General features: G+C 47.1%; 1 protein-coding gene across 3 annotated transcripts in view; it reads right to left on the reverse strand.

Annotated features, from left to right (window-relative positions):
• The window catches only part of LOC119175633 (uncharacterized), a 237,041-nt gene that overhangs the window by 175,696 nt on the left and 35,816 nt on the right, over positions 1-25,529 (reverse strand). For all 3 annotated transcript variants that reach the window (XM_075881728.1, XM_037426540.2, XM_037426539.2), the window contains exon 2: positions 1,193-1,307. In XM_075881728.1, the coding sequence (XP_075737843.1) occupies positions 1,193-1,307 (115 nt within the window). The remainder of the gene's footprint in view (positions 1-1,192; positions 1,308-25,529) is intronic.

A 25,529-nucleotide genomic window follows, 5' to 3' on the forward strand; every position in this document is an offset into this window, starting at 1 on the left:
TGTTTGGTTTGTACCGACCACGTCTGCTGTGCCCGTTCAATCCAAGAGCGTGGCGTGGAGCTCACTCACCATATCGGGACCCCACAACTTACAAGCTAGTTATCACTCTTCACTGGAATTAGCACATAAAAGTGTATTACCTCATTTTCCCCCTTGGGTTTCACACCGAGTACCACGAAAATATATTGCGTGAATTTGACATACTTCAAACAGTCAAGCGTAATTCATGCCCGTAAGGGCTATTTTCAATTGCAATTTGCATATGTGACCTGATAATAAGACTACAGGTCTCCTTTTAACATATGAAGCGCATATCCTAGCTTGGGTAATTTAGGCCTATAGTTTTAATCAGCGCATTGTTTTCCGCTGCGCTGCAGTATACGCAGTCATATAAGCGACGTTGTCGTATTTCGCACGCGTATTTAGATTAATGCAGATGCCTGTATAGTAAAAGAAGGCATTCCAATGTGACGTGTTCCACAAAATACAAAGGCATTCATTCTGTCTCCATTCAATATTTCAAGAACAGAAACAAATGCCTATCACATTCGAAATAAAAGATGACTTGGGTGTAATATGCCTGAAGGTGAAAATTACACCCGTCATTTAGACGGACGACAGGTTCATGGTCAAGTTGCTTCTTGCGAACAGTTCAAGGAACCATTGGAAAGTTTGGTATTTTAAAGCAAAGCACTCAAAGTATTTTTTTTCATTCCATGATCGGTAAAACAAACTGTTGTTTTTTAATCCTTCTTTTTTTATCTTTCTTTAATCCTTATTTCTTATGCGTTACTGCAGGGGGAGGGGGGTTACAAATAGACACGAATGTACTTGTTTTTCATTTTCACAACATACTTATCCTTCAAACAGCTTCTTCCATTCTGCTGCAGGCTCCAGAAAAAAAGCAATTAGCGAACACATATGTCCTGGGTCGGTATTCATGAATTTTGAGTTTGTGATTTTACATTTAAAAAAATAAAAAGGCAAGAAGATGTCTTTGGGTAAAACATAACTAATCATAAGTAAACAACCCATGAAACAGTCCACGAGCGCTTCTCTATAATATGAAGTCTAAGTCACTATGACATACTTACAAAGTATACGTGGTAGTCTACGCATATATTTTGTGCCTGCGTGTGAGATTCACGCTGACTTGTACTGTCTCACACAGTGCATACAGGAATCCACTGACCTCCGTAGTAGACGGCCACTGTCGCACCAAGCGTCAGGCAAAGAGCAGCGAGGGATGCGCACAGGCAGCCGGGCAGCGTACTGCGCCGTCGCTGGGTAAAAGTGATCCGGTGCGCCTGCACAGACAGCCCAGCACGTCACACACATTTCTCTCACCTGCATGCAGCTCATCCCAGCAGCGCGCTTTTATTAACACGCTGAGCTTTCACTAGTCCAAGCATAACGGTTCCGGGTAGATTCAGGTACATAATAGCCTGCTTGCAATAGAATGTCAGCAGCACCACCACACAGTGCAGGGATGCTGTCAGTGTAAAATGAAGAAATGTTTGAAAACGAGCTTGTTCGTACACGATACCACATATCTCGTAAATTGTGCGAGTAAAACGCCACTAGTTTTCAATATGTTAAAGTTATCGGATGACCAAGAAGCTGAAGACCCCTAGTATAGGCAAAAAGCGATTTCTGATGCTTTTGCGGGTGAAAGTAGCATGAACGCCCCACGAGCTGCAGCCCATGTTTCGTCTACTCCAGATTAAGCGAACCACTGTCCGCGTATTCTCGGGATGCACATTCATCCCGTCCCGAGCAGCAACCGTCAATGACAGGTGACCCAGGGGTCACGCATAGCATGCGCTGTCAAGTGTATACTAGTGAAACCGGAAATTACTCAGGACGTCTCAAGGAGCACCAACGTCACGTGACTATTAACAGCCACACGCCATTGCTGAACGTGCGCATTAACATAATCACATAATTGACCGGGATAATGCTGCTATCATTGCCGAGGAAACAAACGTGTTGTCCCGTCAGCTCCTAGAATCGTTTAATGACACGCCACCTACAATGAATAGGACAACAGGGAATATGTCCATGGTCAAATCTTATCGGTCATGAACCTTGGAAGGTATAGTGGCCAAAAACCTATCACCACGGGTATCGACGCCCGCCATACGATTGAAGGAAAGACAAATTAACAAAATAAAAACAAGACTACTTTTTGAATATTGCATAGCAATATGTACGTCAATGTAGACTAAAAATTTACTTCATGGTTTATCTGACACTTGGCTAAATGGGGGATGGGGGGCGTATCCGAGCAATCTGCTCAAGGTCTGTCGCGAAACTTTGAGCGATGAGTTTTGCGGGAGCTACTGTCTATGGCATTAGCATGGGGAGTTATTCAATCATGATTTAATTACTCTGAGGGAGTTATAGGTACTGCGATTGAACCGCGACTGTGTTTGGAGAGAACAAAGTATACGAGTAAAATACGACGTCTTCGTCAACGGAAGCAGTCGCTATGTTTTACAAATGGCATTTCTTCCCCAAACAATATTTTGTAGGTGTAATGAGCAAGGAATTTATGACAGTGTTCTACTAGTACGATAAACCTCTTTTTAGTGCCAGCGCCTTTATTACTCAGTGCAGCCCATGCGCAGCATGGACGCTCGTAAAATTCGTCTGCGATGGCACACGGCTTCCGCCCTCGCACGTTCTCTGCGCGAAGTTCTGAGGCGTGTTTCGACGTTGGCAAAGCTCTTGAGTTCAAGGGCAGCAAAACAATGCGGATAACATTTAACGCCCCGTGCTTGCCTCAGTACCTATAAAACGTTTTCCACAGCTAGTTCATTTATGCGAAACTAGATGGCACCACCACACCGAAGCGCCACGGCCTTCTCCTCGTCGGCGCGATGTGGCATGTGGCGGACGTAGCGTTGCAGCCTAGGGCGAGAAACGGTGGTGGTTGGGATTTTCAAAGAAGGAAAAATGCACCTAATTTCTGTCAGCCATAAGGAGAAAGGACGGAGTGCCTAAGACAAAAAAGAAAGAACACACAAAAAGAGAAATGGGTGGCGCGGACTATGCACTGCGCCCACTTTGATGGCCTTCAACCCAGGAGCGGCGGCGGCAAATTGGCCAGCCATCGGCTACGGGGAAGAAGTGGGAAGGAGAAAGCCATTAGATCAAGTGTTCAAACGTGGCAAAGCCCGTTCGGCGCTGCGGAAAACAGCCTATATGGAAACGATGTGCTGTGCAAGGACGGATTAGCAACAAACGTATGCCTTGTAGGTAAGATGCAAGGGTTCAGTGCCCACTGTACGAATATACGCAAGTATTCCAGCAGTCCCGTTTTATTCTTGAACACGGAGTGCCTGCTACTAATCGTGTTATATGTGAGCAGATCAGGCTCCGGAAACTTTGCTCTCACTTCTAATTTGGTTTCAAGGAACATGCGCGCTCGTAGCGGTAACCGGGCATTTGAAGATCCGTGAGAACAAAGTAAGGCTAACGTCGATTGTCTCTCACCAATTTCTTCAAATAAATGAATTTGATCAAGCTGTAAAGAAGCCATGTTTTGTTCAATCCCGGCTGCGGCGGCTGCATTTCCGATGGAGGCGGAAATGTTGTAGGCCCGTGTGCTGAGATTTGGACGCACATTAAAGAACCCCAGGTGGTTAAAATTTGCGGAGCCCTCCACTACGGCGTTTCTCATAATAATATAGTGGTTTTGGGACGTTAAACCCCACAAATCAATCAATCAAGTCATGTTTTGTTTGTTTGGATGTTATACTTTATTTTGTGAATTTTGAATCGGCTGCAGCACGGAACAGTGCGTGTTTAGCGCTAGCCTCCGATCCCTTTGCCACTTGCTCAAGGATATCGCTTGTTCGCGGCCAAGTAAGACTACGAGAAATACTAGACATTTCATGGCGTGAAGCCACAGTATAAAAACCTAGCTCATTAGGTAAATCATGCATTAGACTAAGATGGCTCTATGGGACAGCACATGTTGTTTAGCGCAATTTTGTGGTGTTAACCTAGGTATTTTCAGTTCTGCGAGGCTTTTCGAAATTTTATAGTGACAACGGCTGAGCACAAGTAGTTGGGTTCGTTATTTTTTGCGCAGTTGTAATTTTACATGAGTAAGCCCACTTGTCTGCTAGCCTCACTGAATAAGCGCAGTATCGCTAGACTAATTTGTGATGACGATAGAGAGCCTAGCTGCAGCTGACAAAACATGTTTCATCAAAGGCTTGAATGCTTCTTGATCATTTGCTTTTGGCATGTAGTTCGAACAAGCTGAAGCAATCATAGGCTCCTTCCTGTTGATAGTGCATGTAGCCACTTTGAAACTTTGTGGGCATTTACTTCTATTACTATCATTAGAATACACGTAATGGACTTACCGATGCTTTCAAGAATGGTTCAAGAGCGAATGTCACTGAAGCCAACGTTTTGAAATGTGTACATTTCTCTCTCAAGGCCTTGGCAAAAACAAGTCAACTTCTCAACGTTCTCTCATCGCTTTATCTTTCCGTGAACATGTCTGTTAGAAAAAAAGTTGGAAGTCAGTTAGTAAACACGTATATTTACTTGTTTTCGGTGTGTTTTACTACCTCCACAGCATACCTTTACTCGCCAGCAGCTAGTACAGCTTGTAGCTTTTGCCGTTACTAAGCAGGCAAGCCATCTTAGCGTTTTTATCTGATTAAATAACAAGATACCTACGTTGCCAAATCTACCGTAGCCGACGCAGTATAATACACCGTAATCGTAACACTCGTAAGCAAACTTTAGGCAAGCTTTATTTCAAAGACTACGTTGAAATAGAAGTTTCGTGCTACGTGAAGGCACATATAAGCAAATGTAAAGGTGCACAATTGCGTGTAAAAAAAAAATTGGCAGATCCCACGTACGTGGGAATGGACGTTATGCGAAGCATGCGATGGGACGGTGACCGTGTTGCGATTATTTTTATTGAGCGAGAAGTCACGAATTTACGCTAAATATATATAGAAATGTTGCATGCACAGACATATGCTGTAGAGTTGCTGATGTTGATATAACCAGCAGTCTGCACTTGCGCAACGATGCCAACGGCAACATGCGTATTACCAACACTAGAAGCTGATAAGAAGCGCTGATGCTCGCGGAGATGCTCGTCCTGGACACTGCTACGTAAATCAGCTTCAGCGCATTCAACAAACCATAATTGACGTTAACCCGGCGTGACGGCTGTATCAAAGGAGTACATATTTAATGTCTACCAAATTGGGTGGGCAGCACTGCAACCACTATTGGAGTTTCACGAAGATTAGGGCCTATTTGAAAAGTGGTTCCGAGACCTGGCGTTGCTCTGTCGTAGAATGCTTCATTGCCACGCAGAATTCTTTGGTTCAATTCCAGCTGGGACCCTGACATTTATTCTATGCCTTCTTTGGGTCGACGCTACCGATGTCGGGTATTGCTGAACGCTCACGCGTCTAAATTGCCCATGTGTGTTCTGGTCGTTTCTGGGTACATACTAAGTGTCGATCACCTTTGTCACATACCAGCATACTAGCGGCACATACTCGGCCGTGGTTATGTGCCACTGTCTGGCAGGGAGTGTTTGAGGACGTACGTGACGGGATTGTGACATTATTCATGTCTTGACCAGCGCGTCATATTCGTCAAACCATCTTACCCTCCTATGCTAATTTTGGTTCACGCCACGTGAAGGGGGTGACCACGATAGCACCCAAACTTAAGTGGCTAGATAGATACGCTTTAAGTCGCCGAAGTTTGCTAAGAAATGCTTCGCATTTAAACACATTATTACTCTAAATTCTGTGGCTGCTAACCAGTACACGGTGTTGACTCCCAATGTAGGGAAATATACTGACTTCAAGCTGCTGATAATAGAGAAATCTGCCATGTTGAAGTATTCAGATTTTGTGTGTGCGTTTGCGTGTGTGTTCTCGCTTGTGATACCTCTATGATCCCATTCACATGAGTTCTCATGCATGAGTTCCCATCGCATTCACACACAAACACACACACACACACACACATATATATATATATATATATATATATATATATATATATATATATATATATATATATATATATATATATATATATATATATATATATACTGTTATGGCGTTTATTAGCAGGCACACAGCGAGTATACACAATGGCGACAGTAACGGCCAAGCACGGACTCTCAGCGCGAGCGGCGTCCTTTTTGGGTAGGCGCACTAGAGAGCACTTGAGAGTTCGACCCATTTCAGTGTTCGGCGGCTTCTCTACAATTACGCCGAGGTCTAAGAGGGAGCCGCCTGGTGACCTAACAGCTTGTCACTACGAACGGGTCATAGTAAGCCTTCAGGCGCTCCACGCCTGAAGGCTTACTATGTCGCGCCCGCGACGGCGCATGTCCGAAGATTGTTCAATTGGCTCGATAAGATAGTTGACTGGAGATGTGCGCTCGATCACACAGTAGGGACCTTCATATTTCGGGAGTAGTTTGGAAGAAAGGCCAGCTACAGAGGTCGGGTTTGAGAGCCATACAAGGGAACCAGGAAGGAACGTGGGTTCAGAAGTGGCGGAGCCATCACGAATACTCTTCTGCCGCTCTTGCTCATGCGTCGTAAATGTCTTGGCCATCTCGCGACACTCTTCAGCAAGCCTGGCTGTCTCGGAAATAGGTGCACACTCAGATGGATCCGGCGTGTACGGGAGTATCGTGTCGATGGTGTGTGACGGGTGCCTTTCGTACAGCAAGAAGAAATTTAAGGTGAAAAACAGGTCGTGCTCTGAGGGGCGGTGTTGTAGGCGTAGGTGACGAAGGGCAGTATAGTATCCCAATTCGTGTGGTTGGCGGCGACGTACACCGAAAGCATGTCGCCGAGGGTGCGGTTAAAGTGTTCGGTCAGACCATTCGTCTTCGGGTGGTAAGCAGTAGTTTTGCGGTGGACAGAATGGCACTCAGTGAGAATGGCGTCGACGACTTCTGACAAGAATACACGGCCTCGATCGCTGAGAAGCTCCTGGGGTGGACCATGGCGCAGTATGAACGAAAACATTTGCCGCTTGTTTCGAAAAGTGACGACGCCAATTTCTGGGTTGTCCCTTCGTACCGCTAGTTCACATCGTATTCATCCTACAGCAGGCTGCACAGCTCGCGTTGTCGTTCAGGACGTTCTGTATGTCGCCCAATTCATCATCATTCCTGTATGCTCTCATGACGTCATCCTGGGATGAGATTTTCTCTCCCGCAACGACGCCGTCATTCATTGTGCCGCCACCGAAATTGAACTCTCGCCCTTCTCGCATTTGACGCCAGAAGACGGTCCCTCGACACTGAGCGAGATTCTCGTGAAAAACGATAGATACTATACTGCCCCCAAGCTCGACGATGGGTGTATCGGTCTACTGCACTGGTCTCTCCGACACAATTGCACTCGTTTCGTTATCCGACCGTGCTTCCAGAAGGAAAGGGTTTCTAGTGCCTTTCGCGACCATGCAAATCACCCAGGGCAACGCCGCTATTTTTGTGGCCAACCCATCCCCGCACACTGTTACCTTGGTTCGAGGGGAATGTCTCGGCAGAGTGGAACCAGTCGACGACGCACAAGTCCTGGACGTACCCGAAGACTCGCGTTGTCCCGATTCGCGTACCATCAGTGCTGTTTCTACTTCTGATCCATCATCTCCTGATGTATTTGGCCTATACATTGATGACAACCTTACGTCAGTACAGCGTTCCCAGCTTCTGGACCTGCTGCAAGAATACCGTTCTTCTTTCGATGTCGGGCGAAGTTCTCTCGGTCGCGCGTCCACTGTTACGCATCGTATCGACCCTGGTGCCCATCCACCATTACGGTAACGTCCCTACCTCGTGTCGCCTGCTGAACTCCGGGAAATTAACGAGCAGGTTGACGATATGCTCCGACGCGACGTCATTCGGCCTTCGGACAGTCCATGGGCGTCTCCTGTTGTTCTTGTTGCGAAGAAAGATGGTTCTGTGCAGTTCTGTGAGGACTACAGACGGCTCAATAAGATCACTCGCAAGGATGTCTACCCCCTGCCGCGCATCGATGACACAATTGACAGCCTTCACGGAGCCCAATTTTTTTCTTCTCTTGATCTGCGCTCGGGGTACTGGCAAGTACCCATGGCTGATGACGCTCGACTGAAGACTGCCTTCATCACACCCGACGGCTTGTACGAATTCAACGTCATGCCGTTTGGTGTGTGTAATGCACCTGCGACATTTGAGCGCATGATGGACACCGTTCTGCGGAACTTGAAATGGCACACGTACTTGTGCTACCTCGATGATGTTGTCTTCGCTCCAGATTTCTCAACGCATCTCCAACGTCTAAAAGACGTTTTCGCACGTGTGAGCAATGCCGGCTTTCAACTAAATCTGAAGAAGTGCCGCTTTGCAGCACGCCAACTCACCATCCTAGGGTACGTCGTGTCGAAGGATGGCATTCTTCCTGACACAGCCAAGCTTCGGGCCGTGGCCGAATTCCCCAAACCTGCGTCCGTCAAAGAACTGCATAGTTTCGTGGGCCTGTGCTCGTACTTCCGACGCTTCATACTGTTATGAATTTGCTCTGTCGCGATGGTAGCGGTGGCGAAGAGCGGCGAGCCGTCGAGCGGACTTCGCTGAAGCCTTAGCCCGAAGGCGAAACAGGGAGGCAATCCGTTTTGAAAACAGCAACAAAAGTAGCGTTTACTGTAGCAGGTTGTCGTTTTTACAGAGCCGGCCAGCACGACAACGTCGGCTGGGGCAAAATCTCTTAACATGGGGCCGGCTTGGCCTTAAATAGCGTTTTTGGTCCATTCTCTCAGACCAGTTCTCGGGCTCGGAGGGGGAGACGTAGCCATACCCGGAACTGCAAGGTGGTTCGGCGGAGGAAGGGACGTTATCCCCGGAACTGCATGAAAGGCGGCGCTGGGAGGGGGGAGACAGCTCGTCGGAACAGGGCTCGATCTAGTGAGACGTGCTCCCGAACGAGGAACATGTCTGTGGCACAACAGCACCCCCGCCGCCAGACAATGCATCCGGAGTTTTGAGCCGTCAGCGCGGCTCGGAAGGAGGGATGCTGGTTCACAGTCGGTAGCCGTTCCGCTCTCTCCGCCCGTTGAGACTTCCATAGGCCTGCAGAGGTTCACTGGAACGACGGAGTCGAACACAAAGCCGAACCACTCTGGCCAAAGCAAGCACCCTCCAAATGCTGATCAAATCGCCAGACCAGCAGAAACAAAAATATTTCTTTGAAATTAAGCTGAGCTAAAAAAATAGCATCACGAGCATTGTACCTGAGGAGCAATGCATAATGTGGACACACCTTTAGCCAAGTGTCAGTGCATGACACTGTTGAACCAAACGGAATTTTTTTTCGTGAGCGATTCTCGATTTTGACCCGGGCAGATTAGGGACGATCGAGGCTGCCGAGGTTAACTCAATTTGGCCCCGAATCTACAATTTAGAACACCAAGAACTCCCGAATCACGCACATTGGCGTCTCTTGCAAGCTTCAGACCGCTAAACAAAACAAAGTCATTCGATAAGCCCTAACTCAAGGTGCTCAGCCAATGAGCATCCCAACAAAATAAAACACGCTTGAAAAGTAAGAAAATAACAATGAAAATCAAACTTGCGCACGTTAAACAAAACAAAGAGCAATGTTGACCTACACTGACGCGCATAATAAATGTAACATCAAACACAAAATGTATTTTAAACAGGGGCTTTTACTTAGCCTTACCTGTTAAAATAAAACACACTGACTGTTACCTTTTTGAAATATTATGAAAACAAAATTAATCAAACAAACCTGAATATCTGCTTCTCCGATGACAAGGAAAGTAAAACTTACAAAAATTTAGACTCATTCCTTGCTCATCGGCAGAAGACAAAACTGGAAAAAGTTATTCTCAAAATTAAATACAAAAATACACTCTTCGTCTTAGCGAGGCGGCTTTCTCTCAAGCGAACTCTGGGGAGTCGCGCACTCCACAGCTTCTGAGGGTTGCGGTCTGGACAAAAGGACGACGAATCACCCGGTTCGCCGAACTCAGTAGCAGCGACTTTTGACCCGCAGCCACTGAACTCGAAGAAAGGGGCATCTGCACTGCATCGTTTACGCCGCCCGTTCGACCAGCGACCCTTTCGCCATGGTGGAGAACAACCGCTCGTGTTACCGCTCAAGCGCTCCCAACGTTTCCCCACTGGCTTGCATCTACGCGGCAGCGAAAAGGATAAGACCAGGCGGGGATCTCGGCGTTCGAATTTTCCCGAAAGCCGGTTTTTCTGAACACGCTGTCCGCCAAATCTTGATGTGCGTGACAATCTGCGCTTCAAACATTTCATGGGGTGCCCTTTTGTGCGCCTAGCCTTGAACCTGGCGTCTCGAATGAAGACGTCACGGCGCTTAACAGCGGCTCTAGCGCACGTGGCGCGCGTCGTCTTTACCACGTTACGCTTACGCAGATGTCTCCTTTTGACGGAATGGCTAGGAATGCCGGCTGTTTCGACACACCTAATTTCAAGTGCGCTGCCTTTGACAGGCACTGCCAAGACTCTAGAGTGGTTAGCTAGCCTTTCTTCGGGCCCGTTGCTAGCTGTCTCTGCTTGCGACAGAACGGGATTCCCGATGCCATCAAAGCCAACCAACACGCCTAGAGAGCTTTTGATGTGTGAGGGTCTATCGCTGTCGTGGATAGCCCTAATTCTCTGGCCTTCGAACTTGGCCTCATGCTCTCTTTGACGCGTTTCATTCTGTAGCGCTTTATCTCGCGCATACTGCTCCATCGCGATCTCGTCCCTCGTGATGCTCTACTACTGATATTCATCGTACTCCAAAACTAATCTCGTGGTTTAAAGTACGTGAATATTGAATTATAACCAATAAAAAACACAAAACACTCTCCTAACATCTGCCTGTGCTAGAGAGGTCTGGCGAAGTGAACAGTAAATGTTGGGCACTCACCCAACCAAAGTAGCCGACGATGGTCCAACTCGTGGCTGCCGTCGAACAGTATCAGGCCTTCAGGGATCCGGTCCAACTTGCCAATGTTAAGATCCGGGGTGGCTTGTCCAAGCTCGCCGAACGATGAGAACAGGGTAGCGTATTGCAGCGTAGCCAAACGCTATCACGGTGGTCGTCCTCGTGCTCGGAGATCCGATCCAACTTTTCAGTCGTTGAGATCGGGGTAGCGGGTCCCAGAGCAGCAAAACGTTGAGGACAGGGGTCTGATACGGCGTGCCAAACGTAGGATATCGTATCCCGAAGCTGCCAACCACTGTTAGGAATTTTCTCTGTCGCGATGGTAGCGGTGGCGAAGAGCGGCGAGCCGTCGAGCGGACTTCGCTGAAGCCTTAGCCCGAAGGCGAAACAGGGAGGCAATCCGTTTTGAAAACAGCAACAAAAGTAGCGTTTACTGTAGCAGGTTGTCGTTTTTACAGGGCCGGCCAGCACGACAACGTCGGCTGGGGCAAAATCTCTTAACATGGGGCCGGCTTGGCCTTAAATAGCGTTTTTGGTCCATTCTCTCAGACCAGTTCTCGGGCTCGGAGGGGGAGACGTAGCCATACCCGGAACTGCAAGGTGGTTCGGCGGAGGAAGGGACGTTATCCCCGGAACTGCATGAAAGGCGGCGCTGGGAGGGGGGAGACAGCTCGTCGGAACAGGGCTCGATCTAGTGAGACGTGCTCCCGAACGAGGAACATGTCTGTGGCACAACAATACGAAACTTTGCCACGATCATATCACCCTTGACGAAGCTCCTTGGAGGTAACGGGCCCCTTAATTCGTGGTCATCCGAGTGCGACGATGCGTTCGCAAAGCTCCGCCATTTGTTGACGTCTCCTCCCATTCTACGCCACTATGACCTTACGGCCCCAACGGAGGTGCACACGGACGCCAGCGGTGTAGGCCTCGGCGCTGTCCTGGCGCAGCGCAAACCCGGATTCCCTGATTATGTCGTGGGTATATGCAAGCCGTACGCTCACGAGAGCCGAGACAAACTACACCGTCCCCGAAAAAGAGTGTCTGGCGATCGTCTGGGCCTTTACAAAGTTTCGACCTTATTTGTATGGTCGCTCATTCGATGTCGTCACCGACCATCATGCACTATGCTGGCTGTCATCATTGAAGGATCCCTCAGGCCGTCTCGCCCGTTGGGCTCTTCGCTTACAAGACTACGACACCCACGTGCTCTACCGCAACGGACGCCAGCATGCTAACGCCGGCGCCCTCTCGCGCTCCCCTCTGCCTGAAGCTCACGTGCTCTGCTCAGTATCCTCGGTTGCTGCTTCTGTCATTGATCTTGACATCATCGCTACCGAACAGCGAAAGGATAGTTGGATCGCCCCACTGATCGACCTGCTCTCTGATCCTTCCGCAACGCCATCCACGCGTGCCTTGCGTCGTCGAGCTCACCATTTCGCCATTCGTGACCGCCTCCTACACCGACGCAATTACGACGCCGATGGCCGGCAGTGGCTGCTCGTGATACCCCGCACCTCCACCAATTTGTTATGGCCTTTATTAGCAGGCACACAGCGAGTATACACAATGGCGACAGTAACGGCCAAGCGCGGACTCTCCGCGCGAGCGGCGTGCTTTTTGGGTAGACCCACTAGAGAGCACTTGAGAGTTCGACCCATTTCAGTGTTTGGCGGCTTCTCTACTATATATATATATATATATATATATATATATATATATATATATATATATATATATATATATATATATATATATATAAGGGAAAGAAGTGTATGCCTTAGGGCTCGTTTTTCCGTGTTTTAACGCAATATTAATGAGATCTAACAGACAGTAATGCTAAGTAATGTACAGGGGAAGTTATAAGAACCAATGGTATGTAAATAAGAAGAAAGAAAAGTGGATGAAAAAATAACCAGCCGTGAGCAGGAATCGAACCTACGACCTTCGAATAAGCATCGAACGCGTTATTCGAAGGTCGTAGGTTCGATTCCTGCTCACGGCTGGTTATTTTTTTATCCACTTTTCTTTCTTCTCATTTACATTCCATTGGTTCTTATAACTTCCCCTTCCCCTGTACATTATATATATATATATATATATATATATATATATATATATATATATATATATATATATATATATATATATATATATATATATATATATTGTAATCCAGAGGCAGCGCCCGTTGCGGGGCCCGCTGTTCGAAATTGTCGTCTTCGTGCCACCTCAGCTCGCGCCAGTGCCCGAGCACCACTGCGGCTTTCTCACACACTGCCGTGGTTCGATATTGAAAGACCATGTGCAAAATGGCCTTTGGAGGGTGGCATTGACTGTTGCGCGCCGGTCTGTCTTGGCCCCGCAGTGAGTTGGCCTGATGACGTGCAAACGATGTCTCGGGTGGGCGGTACTGGCACATCTTTGTAGCCACAAGTCTTGGCCACGTTTCGACTTAGCTGGCGTACTTGTTTATCGCTCTGGCGGTTGACATTGACTGTGGCGTTCTTGCTGCTTGTTTCGGCGACGCTGGCAGCTGGCATGTGAAACTGCCGCTGTTGACTCAGGAGGGTGCATCAGTAGTCGGACGCGTCTCCGCAGCTTTGAAGAAGCGCATTCACTTCACGTCGATACAGAAGTACGACACGAACAAGTGGTAATGTACGGCGCTGCTGAAACAGGAGCGTGTTACCAGCATGTGTAACACGTATGTAAATACGCATGTAAGGGGTCCAATAGTTGTGGTCTTGTCGCAAAGAGGGCAGTAGAATGCATGGACATGTCTTTCATGTGTTTAGTCGCGTTGGTCAAAGTACATTTCTCGATCTCAATGAACACGCGGGAGCCATCCACACATGCGGGCGGTGACGGCTGTCGCGGTGGGCCTGAAAGCACATTGATGGCTTGGTGGACTTGTTCTGTTCCTTGACTTGCAGCCCGTCAGGCACTGGACTAACTAGAATCTGCATTTCCTCAAGCACTGGTGAGCATGAAGATCGCCTTACCAACAGCTGGGGCTTCTGGGTGGCGTTTTTGTCTAGTGGGGCGGGAGTCGCGGAATACGAAGGTGTGGCATGGAATCATGCTCGCGGCCGGTATCGTTGTCGAGCACGTCTCCTGCCACGCCCGCAATTCTGTCTGCGCAGGTGCTCCGAGGAAAAAATGAACAAGTGAAGTACTTCCGCACACCAACTCTCCGAAAGTGGGCTGCTTAGGGTCGGGTAAATCTGCACCGTCGGGACAATGTCTTTCCTGAGCTTGGATGCCGAGAGGGGCAGTGTCGAGTCGTTGAGTTGCAGAGCTGTTCCGCGGTAGAGCATGGGTCGTAGGCAATGCATCCGAAGGCTGCAATGAGCTTGGTACTCCAGTCTGCCCAGGACTGCTGCCTCATGTTTTCATACCTGTGCCACGCCATGGCACCATCTCGAAGGCGGTCAATGGCAAAGCAACATTTTTTGTTGGTCCGTCCTACTTTCGCGAGCTCCGAGGGCGTTGACGGTCGCCACCCAATCAGCTGCATTGTTCTGGAATCCGTGAAGTTCGGGTATTACGCAGGCGGCTTGCGATGATAGGACCGCAGGCTCAAGTGCAGATAGTGCCAACGTGAAGCCGTTAAGCTGGTGCTCGAGCTGCATGAGGCCATCACGGAGCTCTCTGGGTTGCTCTGGTTAGCTCGCCTCTAGGTCGTGTGAGGCGGCTACGTCCAGCATAGCGTCGGTGGCACTCAACGCCGGAATAATAGAGGGAAGGACGGTGGTGCTCATCGCTGCCACGGTGGTGACCATAACGCGCAGACACGGGATCGTACGCCGCCGGACCGCGGCGCTATCCGGTGATTCGCACGCGGAGCCCGTGGTGATGTCCGAGGAGTAGGATATGATCCTTGAACTCACTTGAACGGTACCCTTGTAGCTGTGGTAGCACCCTTCAGCAGCTCAGGTGTCGAAAATGCCCTGAGTGCGAGATTGTCGCCAAGGGAAGCATGAACGGCATCCCCAAGCAACATGAAGCTGTGCGCCGTCTTGACGGCGATGTGCTAAGCCTGCCTTTTGGCCACCAAAGAGGCTCACACGACCCCAAATGGGGTGTAGGTCTTACCGACAGTCGTAGCGACGCAGTGTCCATGAGCAAGAAAGCGTGGACGGCGTTCCTTGTCGTGAACTGGTACCGGTAAAATCAACTTGAGCAGCCGAGGAGGCCTTGACGCTATCTCCGAATGGTGGTGGCAGTGGCGGCAGGTCAACTGCTGCCGAAGGGGCCTGGACTCCGTCCTCCAGCGGCGCTTACCACGGCTGCACGTTGTTGGGTGTCTTGAACGACGAAGCCGGGACGTAAAACTTCGTCTTCGTCGACTTCGCCATTGTAATGCAGAAAAACACAGACAGCGCCCGTTCGTGGGAGGGCTGTTATATATTCTGACTTCGTCCTTCTTATCTTCGCGCTAGCTCCACTCGCGCCAGTGCCCGAGCGCGTTCCAGCTTCCTCACGGTATATTCGCAATGTTCATAGACTGTCACGCCGCCTAGCGGAATTCAGGAGTGTCCTCTCAAGGATGATCCGTAGGCAGACTGTTCCAATGCTACCTTGTTTGGTGTTGCTTGCCGCAGTGTTAACGGGTTAGCGAGAAACGAACACAAATCACTTTGTATGTTTCGAGCATCAGTGAATATCTACTGAACCGTCCGTGACACAAAAAAAAATCAGATCCGTTCTTGCGAGACGCGAATACGTGGCAACTCGAGCTTTCGTATATAGCCCGCAGAGTACACATAACAGCTTCGCGAGATTTTCTGCAGCCACTGTGGATACTTAAATGTTAACGTCTGACCATTTCAGTTTAAAATTGCCTTGTTGTACGTTGGTATATAGCATTTGTCAGTGCTTTTGTACCGCATGAATCCCATAGCATTCAAGGTGCGCGGAGAGTAGCGCAGGCTCGCAATTCGCGCTTTCAAATCTTGGCCTACGCTGCACCGCTTGTTATTTACGTTAGTTGATATATGGCAGCACACTGCAAGCGATTCCTTTCTTGTCGGGTATCGGAGCAAAATAATCTCCGCACCCTCCGATAAACGTGGTGAGTGACGCCATGTGGATGTTGTGCATGGTGAATGACGCGTTGTTGGCGCTAACGAAGTCGTTTGGTGGAGAGAATTCCTCAGATTACTTTCAGCAGTGATGTTCAAAGAAACTGTCTTAAGGTTGAGGATTTATCACTGGACGTAGATGCTTGTCAACGCGCTTAGAGTGACAGCGGCGATGAACGATCAGCTGCTAGCTCACGAGCAGAGAGTTGCACTACACGTCACGTCGTGCGTTAATGTTCTCTTGCACACTCGTAAGTCATTTTGACTGTATTTATTTTATAATATGCTCAGATTTGGGTGCACGTTAAAGAACCCCAGGTGATCGAAACTTCCAGAGCCGTCCACTACGGCGTCTCTCTTAATCATATGGTAGTTTCGGGACGTTAAACCCCACAAATATAATAAATCGTTTTTGGTAAAAGGTATTCGAGCTCCGGAAAATATTACGTTCTGCGAATTCTACTTATAGCTCTCATCTGGCATTTCTAGTACCGATGCCATAATCTCCTACTGCTTTGTCTGCAGCTTGCTTCTTCCCTACCTGGGCATTGAGGTCACCCTTGAGTAGAGTATACTGTGTTTTTACCTTATTCATTGCCATTCCAAGTCCAGAGAAGCCTTCCACTGACGCGCCATCATGGCTGGACGTAGGCCCGTAAACCTGCACCACCTTCATCTTGTATCATTCATTGAGTTTTATTACGATACCTACCACCCTTTCATTAATGCTATAGTATTCCTCTATGTTGTCAGCTATACTTATGTGGATAAGGAGCCCCACGCCCGGTTTTCTTCTGTCAGCCAGCCCACGATAGCAAATTACGCGCCCATTCTGTAGCAGAGTATATGCCTCATCTGTCCTTCTAACCTCACTGAGCCCTATTAAATCCCATTTAACACTCTTTGGGTCCTCGAATAGTACAACTAGACTTGCCTCACTAGATAAGGTCCTAGCGTTAAACGTTGCCAAGTTCAGGTTTCAATGACGGCCTGTGCGGACCCAGAGATTCTTAGCACCCTCTGCTGTGTTGCAGATCTGACCGCCACCGTGGTCACTTGCTTCGCAGCCGTTGGGGACTGAGGGTCGTGAGTTAATGACGTATGCCTATGGGAGGTAGTGGCCACATACTGCACCAGGGTGGCCAATTGTTGTCTGGTGGGGGAGTGCGTTACCGGTGGTGGTCACCGGTGAGGCCGCACCCCAGGCCTCCTAAAGCAGTTACATCACCACGCGGATTTTTAAATTTTCTTAAAACCCGGTTGGGAACTGCGCGGCACCGGGATTCGAACCACGGACCTCTTGCACACGAGGCGGAAGCTCTAGCTGCTACGCCATTACTGCTATACAACTTTGTTTTACGCATTACATTGTGTGCACATTCAACAAACTTGTGCTCGTGTGCACACAATGTAGTGTATTGTATACCTCTGACGTGTGGTTGTGTATATATTGGGCAGAATGGCAGATGTGTCAACACGAAGCTAAGGGAGCAAATGTCGAGTCTGAAAGGTCGCTCTAGTACACATTTTACACTGCATTGCAATGAGTGTGCTTGTTGCCTTTGCTTTAGCAGCACTACCTTAGAACACAGGCGGAGAAACAGATCTCCAAGAAAAATAATAGAAGCCTATCTCACTGGCAAGATGAACGATAAATGCGTTAGCCACCCATCTGTTTCCTTGCTAGCGAAATAAATTTCACTCCTATCTGCTGTTCATTGAGACTGTGGTAGTAAGTTGTTGCTTGTGCGCTGTTGAAATGTTTTTAGGGACCAGTTTGAACAGATCAGGGGTTATTAAGTGAATGTTTCCGAAAAATCAACCAGCTGTTAGACTGCGCCTGTTTGTGTTCTCTTCTGCCTCCCCGTGTGTCCGTGCAAACATTATAAGATGGATATGTTGCAACTAGGCCGAATCCTAGTTTAGCTTTAGTTTTCTTTGAAACAAAAATAAAAGAAAATGCAGTACCGTCGCTCTCACATGCTCGTGACGTCGATGTACTGTATTTGCTTGGTACTTCGTTCTCCGATTGAAGCACTCTGTATGAATCAACTGATGTCTCCGTTGAACAAAATTGGCGTTTCTATAACGCATTGGTTTGCCGATGCATTACGCAGTTCGTACCCCCCCCCCCCCAAAAAAAAAAAAAACGAAATGTTGTGCGCAGCTGTAACCCTTGGTTGACAAAGAACCTTGTTCGTATGGGGCGTAAACTTAAAACGGCGAGAACTAGGCATAAACGTCACCCAACAAGTGCTAAGAGAGAGATTATCGAGCAGCGCGTTGCGCCAGGGAATGACATCAAAAAAGCAAAAGAGCACTGCCAGAACGTGAAACTAAATAACTTTCTTCTTTCATCCCATGTTCAGGGGATCACGCAAAAAGATGAAGAATCGATGCGTCGTCTATCAGTCGGTGATGCAATACTCGACGACAAACTTGAAGTAGCTCAAATACTTAACACATATTTTTGTTCTGTCTTCACTCAAGATAATGCCAGTGTTCCAAAAGTTTCACTTGTCGAAGAAATACCACCTATTGACGATATGCTCGTTAGTGAGGAAGGGGTCCCGACGTTGCTTCTTAATTTAGATACAGAGAAATCTCCTGGAATTGACGAAATACCAAATGCTTTCCTTGTGCAATATTCTGAATGGTGTGCCAAGTAGTTAACTCTGCTATATTGTAAATCACTGCGGAACTTCCAGATGACCGGAGATTTGATAAAATTGTCCCCATACCGAATTCAGCAGACCATTCATCACCTTGGTCATACAGGCCCATATTACTTTTATGCACTTACGTGAAGCTAGTTGAACATCTTATATACAAGCACATATCTGCCTTTGTCTAGAGCAATGAATTGATTGATGATCGGCAGCAAGGATTCCGAACAGGGTTGTCTACAGTCACTCAACTAGTTTTAAAAATACATTACTTTTCTTTAGCGTTCGACAGACATATTCAGGTAAATATAATATTTTTAGACTTCGAAAAAAGCCTTTCATCGGGTATCTCTCTCCAAGCTTATACTAATACTGAAGCCAATTCTCAAAAATGATCGCCTTGTGTCCTGGATTACCGCGTAGCTCTCGTCAACGCGGCATTGTGTAATCATTAGAGGCTGGATTTATAGGCACTAAAAACGAGTTTTAGGCGCCAACTATAGGCGGAAAAAACAGTGTTTTAAGCTCCTGAAATTGTAAATATAGGCAGAATGAACTTTGACGAAATTCAAATTTTCGAAGAAAAGTGTGGTATCTGTGTCTACGACAGAAAAGAAAACAGAAATACTTTAGTTTTCGAAAGTACAAAGTCACTAACAGTTTAGCATAGCCATGCTTTTTTTCCCCGCAGGGTTCGCAGAATATGGTCTCTCCATTACTTGTGCATAGTTATTTGTCCACCTTCGAATAAACATTCTCCTGAGTCTCTCTCTCTCTTTTCGGCATAACTGATAACGGCAACACAGGAGCAAATAGCCAGAGCGCTAATAGGCCATAATAGTCTTTCTGCTTCGTATTAACTTGGTGTAACAACACAGGGTCCATTTCTGTTCTCTCTGTGAACACCCTTAAGGGCCCTTCAACTGGTTTGAGAATTTCGAGCAGGCAAGAAAATTACATGCACTGGGCGCTGACGATCTCATTTGCCAAGATTTTGAACGCTAGCGCCTCAGAAAGAGGAGAAATGTCTGACTGAATGCCGTTTGACTTCCATCTCACAGGCGCGCGCCAAGCATGGTGGAGGTGACGTATACAACCAGGAATGGTTCTGCGTACCTCAAAGCAGTACGTGACACTGCGAGAACTATTCGAGACGACGTGTGTAATTTCTGCAGTCTGTTGGCTGAATAGAAGTATGAAGGCTGACAGGAATCTTAAAACAGACGGACGGAATCTATGCGCGTTATTTTTTTTTTTTAACTTCGTGTAGAGCGAAATGCGAGACTAAGTTGCCTCCACTTCGTTTGCGTTGATGTTCTCGCCGTGTTCGCATGGTGCCGATACTAGCATTCACAGCACTTGGCGTGGTTTTGGTGCAGTGAGCCTTCGAGAAGTTCCAGCGGTGCGATGCTGTGTATCATGGTAACGATACGTGATCTATGGCAGCCTCTTCAAACGTGCGCGCATAGAGGGATATGCCCCACAGGAACAGGCAGTAAAATACAGAGAACGTCGAAACGACAGAACACTGCCTGCGCGCACGACCTGGCATGGGCTTGTCATGCGAATGCAACCTTACGCGCGCATGACTCGCTGATGCGTTTGTGTCGTGTGATCCTCCAGCTCCGAGTTGCTCCTATACGAAATAGGGTAGAGAAAAAATTTTCCTTGCGAAGTCTACACTGTGTGAGTGGCGAAGGTTTCAGGCCCACTTCTTCACATAATGCTTTCGCAGCTTGTAATGAACCAATTAAAATTCTTGTGATACAAAGTTCTCCATTGGGCTCGCAACAACTTCCACTGTATAAGTAATATTTATCATGTGACCTAGTGAAGCGCCATTTAAGAAGTAAATGACAAATAAAGCAGAAACCATGATTTTTTTCGTCTACACTTTACTTTCCGCTGATTACACTTCACGGATTCGCATTCGTAATTCATCGTCCGGCCGCTCCACAGAAGCACCTCCTGCTCCCTACGCTAGCGAGCAGACGCCAGAGAGATGCCGAGCAGACGACACGACGTGAATGGATACATGTGTAGAGGCTATTCGACCTTCCTGTTGGCTAAAAGTCCTTGTAGGATTGGCAGTGCTGAAAGTAACTTGTGAGATGGAGTATACTATAGGTTGTGTCCCTTCCGACAGCTCTATTTTGCCGGGTGACATGAATACCGGACTCCGGTACTTGAAAGCAAAATTCGTGGTTAAATAGCGTTTATATCAGCACCGATTTGGAAAACAGGCATTTATAGGCATTTATACGAATTTAGGCACCAACGTCCAAAATAGGCATTTATAGGCACTATCAAAAACACAATGAAAGCTCTTCTTACCCTCTAATTTGTGCTCATATGCCAAAATGGCACGATAAGAACGCATAAAAGAAAATAGGCATTTCCCTATAATCCAGCTTCTAGTAATCATTGATGGCACGACTTCTCTTTCAGCTCCGGTGGCATATGGTGTTCCTCAGGGCTCCGCTCTCGGTCCTTTATTTTTCCTGCTATTCGTCAATGACATTGTTCAGAACATAGACGTACAAATTCGGCTGTTCGCAGATGACTGCGTAATATACCAGGAAGCCCTAATGGTCGGGTGCTACTAAACAGAGCATTAAGTACAATTTCGAACTGATGTCGTATATGGCAGATGAGAATTAATAGCAAAAAAAACAGTAGCAAAGAGGATAACCCGCAAGAAGCAACCCCTCCGATTCACGTATTTCATAAATAATCATCCATTAAGCTTTGTGCACAGCTACAAGTATTTAGGAGTAATCATGACCTCCATGCCACCACAAGGCGTTCTATTCATGCCACCTACACATGCCACCACATCTACGCATGCCACCACATCAGAAGGGATGTGGTGGCATGGCACAACATTGGTTCTTTTATGCATGCGTTAAGAGATATGGCTGCGTAGGCGCTACTGCGCTTAGTGGGACGTAATGTGACGTCATGTATTCCCTTGTTTTGCGATGTTTCAATGAATGCTGAAAGTTCTTTATTTGTGTTATCTGGCTACGGGATCAGTGCTTGTATGGACCTTATGCTGTGTGGGGTATTGTAATGTGGGTGGTTCTGGCTTTGTGAGCGCTTACTGCCACAAAGTTTGTTTCATCTTGTTGTTTTTGCATATTTGTCAGCAAATTGAAAGGTTACCCGCACAATGGAAAGCGAATCGAAACGTGCCCTGCGTTTCTCACGCGCAAATTACGCACTAAACGTACTTACAAATGCGGATGTACGCGAACAAGCGCCTCATTTGTTACTTCGCTGTGTCTGAAAAGCGTGCACTTTTCGCAAACGGAGACTGTAATGATTGCAGTGACTTTTGTGCGCCCGGTAACTACAGCAGAATCGTTCCGGGTAACGCCCGAGGTAGGGTATAGCTTACCCGAGGGCAGTCAAGATGTACGGTTCTCCCCTCCTCGCCACCGCGAGATAAGGGCGCGCGAGAAAGCGTCGCTTTCCTCCTCTAAGCAGGGGAAAGTACGCGTATATGAGATTATAGCGGGTGCCGCCGCGCGATGTGGAGACGCACGCTCATTGCGCCACTTTGCTGGTAATGTGGCAAGCACAATTCCCCCGAGATTCTCGTGAGCAGTGGTAAGTGGTAGATATAAATACATTGCCATTTCAACGGTGAAGGACGTGCTCCGGGGGGGGGGGGGCGCAGTGGTTGATGCCTCGCTTTCACAACGCAAAGGTCCCACGTTCGATTGCGCACCCCGGAGTGTTGTTCGTGTTGTTTTTTTTTCTTCTTTCTTGCATTTTTGTATATATAGATACATATACATATACGGTGAGTGACGGTGACGTAGGCGGCAAAATCCAGCCGAGGGTGTCTATATGATTCCTATCGCAATAGCAAATGAAGAAATAAATGATCGCATCTCTTTAAGTATGTTGCTATGATGCGCACTTACCACGGTATAGTTACATGAAGCAGCAATCAGCCAATAGCTAATGCACAAGGGCAATGTCACTTCAATTTTCTATCCGATACTTTTGAAATAGGATCACCTTGTTATGGTGACGCACAAGTACAGAAAGCGAAATAGGCATAAACCTCTATTGCCGTGGTTACTAACAATTTAGTATGCACTAACCATTCGATTCAGCAATATAGTCTTCTACTATCTAGGTAGTAAAGTTCGCTAACCTGCGTTTTACTACATTAACTTACTAAGATGAAAGTGTATTCTGTGACAAGTGAATGGTTAGTATTTAGTTAGTGAGTGTGCCGACATTTTTACAGCGAATGCTGTTATGAGATCACAACTCGGGTCATGCGCTGCGCCTTAGTTGTCCGCTGCCACTGGTGCCCGTAGCCACTTCCCACGAAATAACCTAGTACCAAGGACATGGCGAGGCTTGAACCCAGGTCCGCTGCGTGCCAGCCCTCTATTCTACAACTGAGCCACGCCGGTGCTTAAGGCTTAAGCAGGCTTGATGTCGACATCAAGCCTGCCTAAGATTGATTTCCGATTGCTTTTCCGACAACAAGCCTCCTTGATTGGCAGGCTTGATGTAGAGAAAGCAATCGCCTTATATTATGAGCAATAAGGCATTTTAGAACGGCAAAAGAACAACCAGGCGTCACACAATGCGAATAGCATAACGAGTGGGTCTTCAAAAGCTTTTTCGTGCGTGAGACCTTCATGCGTAAGAAGTTTTTTTATTTGTTCAACATTTAAGGGCACTCAAAGCGCCACGCGTTGATTGATTGATATGTGGGGTTTAACGTCCCAAAACCACGCTATGATTATGAGAGATGCTGTAGTGGAGGGCTCCAGAAATTTCGACCACCTGGGGTTCTTTAACGTGCACCCAAATCTGAGCACACGGGCCTACAACATTTCCGCCTCCATCGGAAATGCAGCCGCCACAGCCGGGATTGCCGCCTAACGCGCCACGCGTTAGGTGGTGATCACGCAGTATTTTTTTAATTAGGCGCACTTTAAACAAACCCTGGAAAAAAAGTAACTAGCGTTGTTATCTTACCGTAACTTCAAAATTTTGGTATTTCTGAATTAAAGCTACAAGTATTGTATTGAAATTGTTTCTCTAGAGTCAGTATATATAGCGTTCATTAAAACAACGTCTTTGTTAGTTATTGTTCTTGGCGGATCAAAAAAAAAAAAAGATACTCTAACGTGCTACATACAGCTAAGACCAATACAGCGCAAGCTGAAGACGCGTAGCACGTATTTTTAATTTTTGTTGCTTACTGCTTTTTAGCGGAAACAACCTGTAGACAGTTTTTCGGTTTATCGCTTTCCTATTTCCTCTTCACAAGCATGCTTCATAAAGTTTTAAATGCGAAACATTTCCTGGCGAAATTCAAAGACTTTGAGCGTATCTATCTATCTAGCCGCCTATGAGTTTCAGTTCTCCTGGTCGTTTTGATGATGGGATCTATACCAATATTTTTATGGCATAACATGACTGTATGACGAGCATATGCGACTATTCAAAACATGAAAATCATGAGATGGTTGTCATGAATATCATGAGTTACATGTCATGGTCTTGCTTCTCTTGTGGTGGTGTTGTTCACATAACATCGCAAAACTTGTATGGTATGACATGATTGCATGGCGATCACAAGTGGCAGGCCCTAACGTGGAAATCATGACATGCATGACATATAAGTCATGACTACACGACATACGCTCATGGTGCGCTCGCAGTCCTTGCGCTAGCTTCACATATACCAATTTTGTTATTACGTGACGTGAATGAACGACAAGGGTGACATATCCAAACATGAAAATCATTATATGCGTGTCATGTAAAGCACGACCACATGCTACGTTCTTAGCGTGCTCGCGGCCGTTTCGACAACTTCACATATATGAAATTTGGTATTATGTGACGGGAATGGACTACGAACACAAATATCAGGTGTACACGTTATATACATGACGTGGAGGTGATGTACGGCATAATTCACACGGCTATCATTGCTGGGGCTGGTATTGCAAACGTTAGTGGTGCCATCGTTACGGTACTATAAACAACATACTTGCATCTTATCCAGAAACATGAGTGCGCATAACATTTCTACTTGTGTTTATTGTGTACTGCATCCATCAGCCTCGTAACTTTGTGGTAATTTTAAAGTGACATAAGAACATTCCCCATTTGTGCTTCGCATATAACCAATTCCCACTCTGGATCTGCCAACTTTTTTCCCTCTAAAGCATTCTTGCAAATTCTTTCGTCTCCGGCAATGGCAACCAACGTAAAGAACGGCCATAACCATCACAGTGAGTCATAACGACACAATAAAATCGTCTAAAATGTCAGCAGTTAAGAAAACCTTCTATATTCAGCCTTGTATAGGTCAAATTCACGATGTCGCTACAGTTCCCGGTTACAACATCTTACATTATTTTTGCTTACTGCTAATTGTCTCCTTCATACGCAGATGGCAATTGTGGCAACGAGCCGCCAAGTACTATACATAGGCTTTTACGGAAGGTAGCTATCAATTTACAAACACGTACCTTGCTATGCCTGCCACATACGCACACTCGTTGAATCACCTACTCGCTACATGTAAATGAAAAGCCGGAAACTTTAGCCAGGCTTTGTGAGCGGTCGTGTTTCTTCTTAACATATAAACACGCAGTATAGCATAGACTGTATAGTAAGGCCCCAAAAAATCGGCACTAGTTTTGGTTTTAAAGAACATGCACGCCCGTAGATGTTGCCGGGAATCCTAAGATAAGTTTGAACAGAGAGTGAGGTAGACGTGAAGGAACTTCTCTTCGGTTAAC

This window comes from Rhipicephalus microplus, chromosome X (assembly GCF_043290135.1).
Source record: "Rhipicephalus microplus isolate Deutch F79 chromosome X, USDA_Rmic, whole genome shotgun sequence".
In the NCBI taxonomy this organism is placed as follows: Eukaryota; Metazoa; Arthropoda; class Arachnida; order Ixodida; family Ixodidae; genus Rhipicephalus; species Rhipicephalus microplus.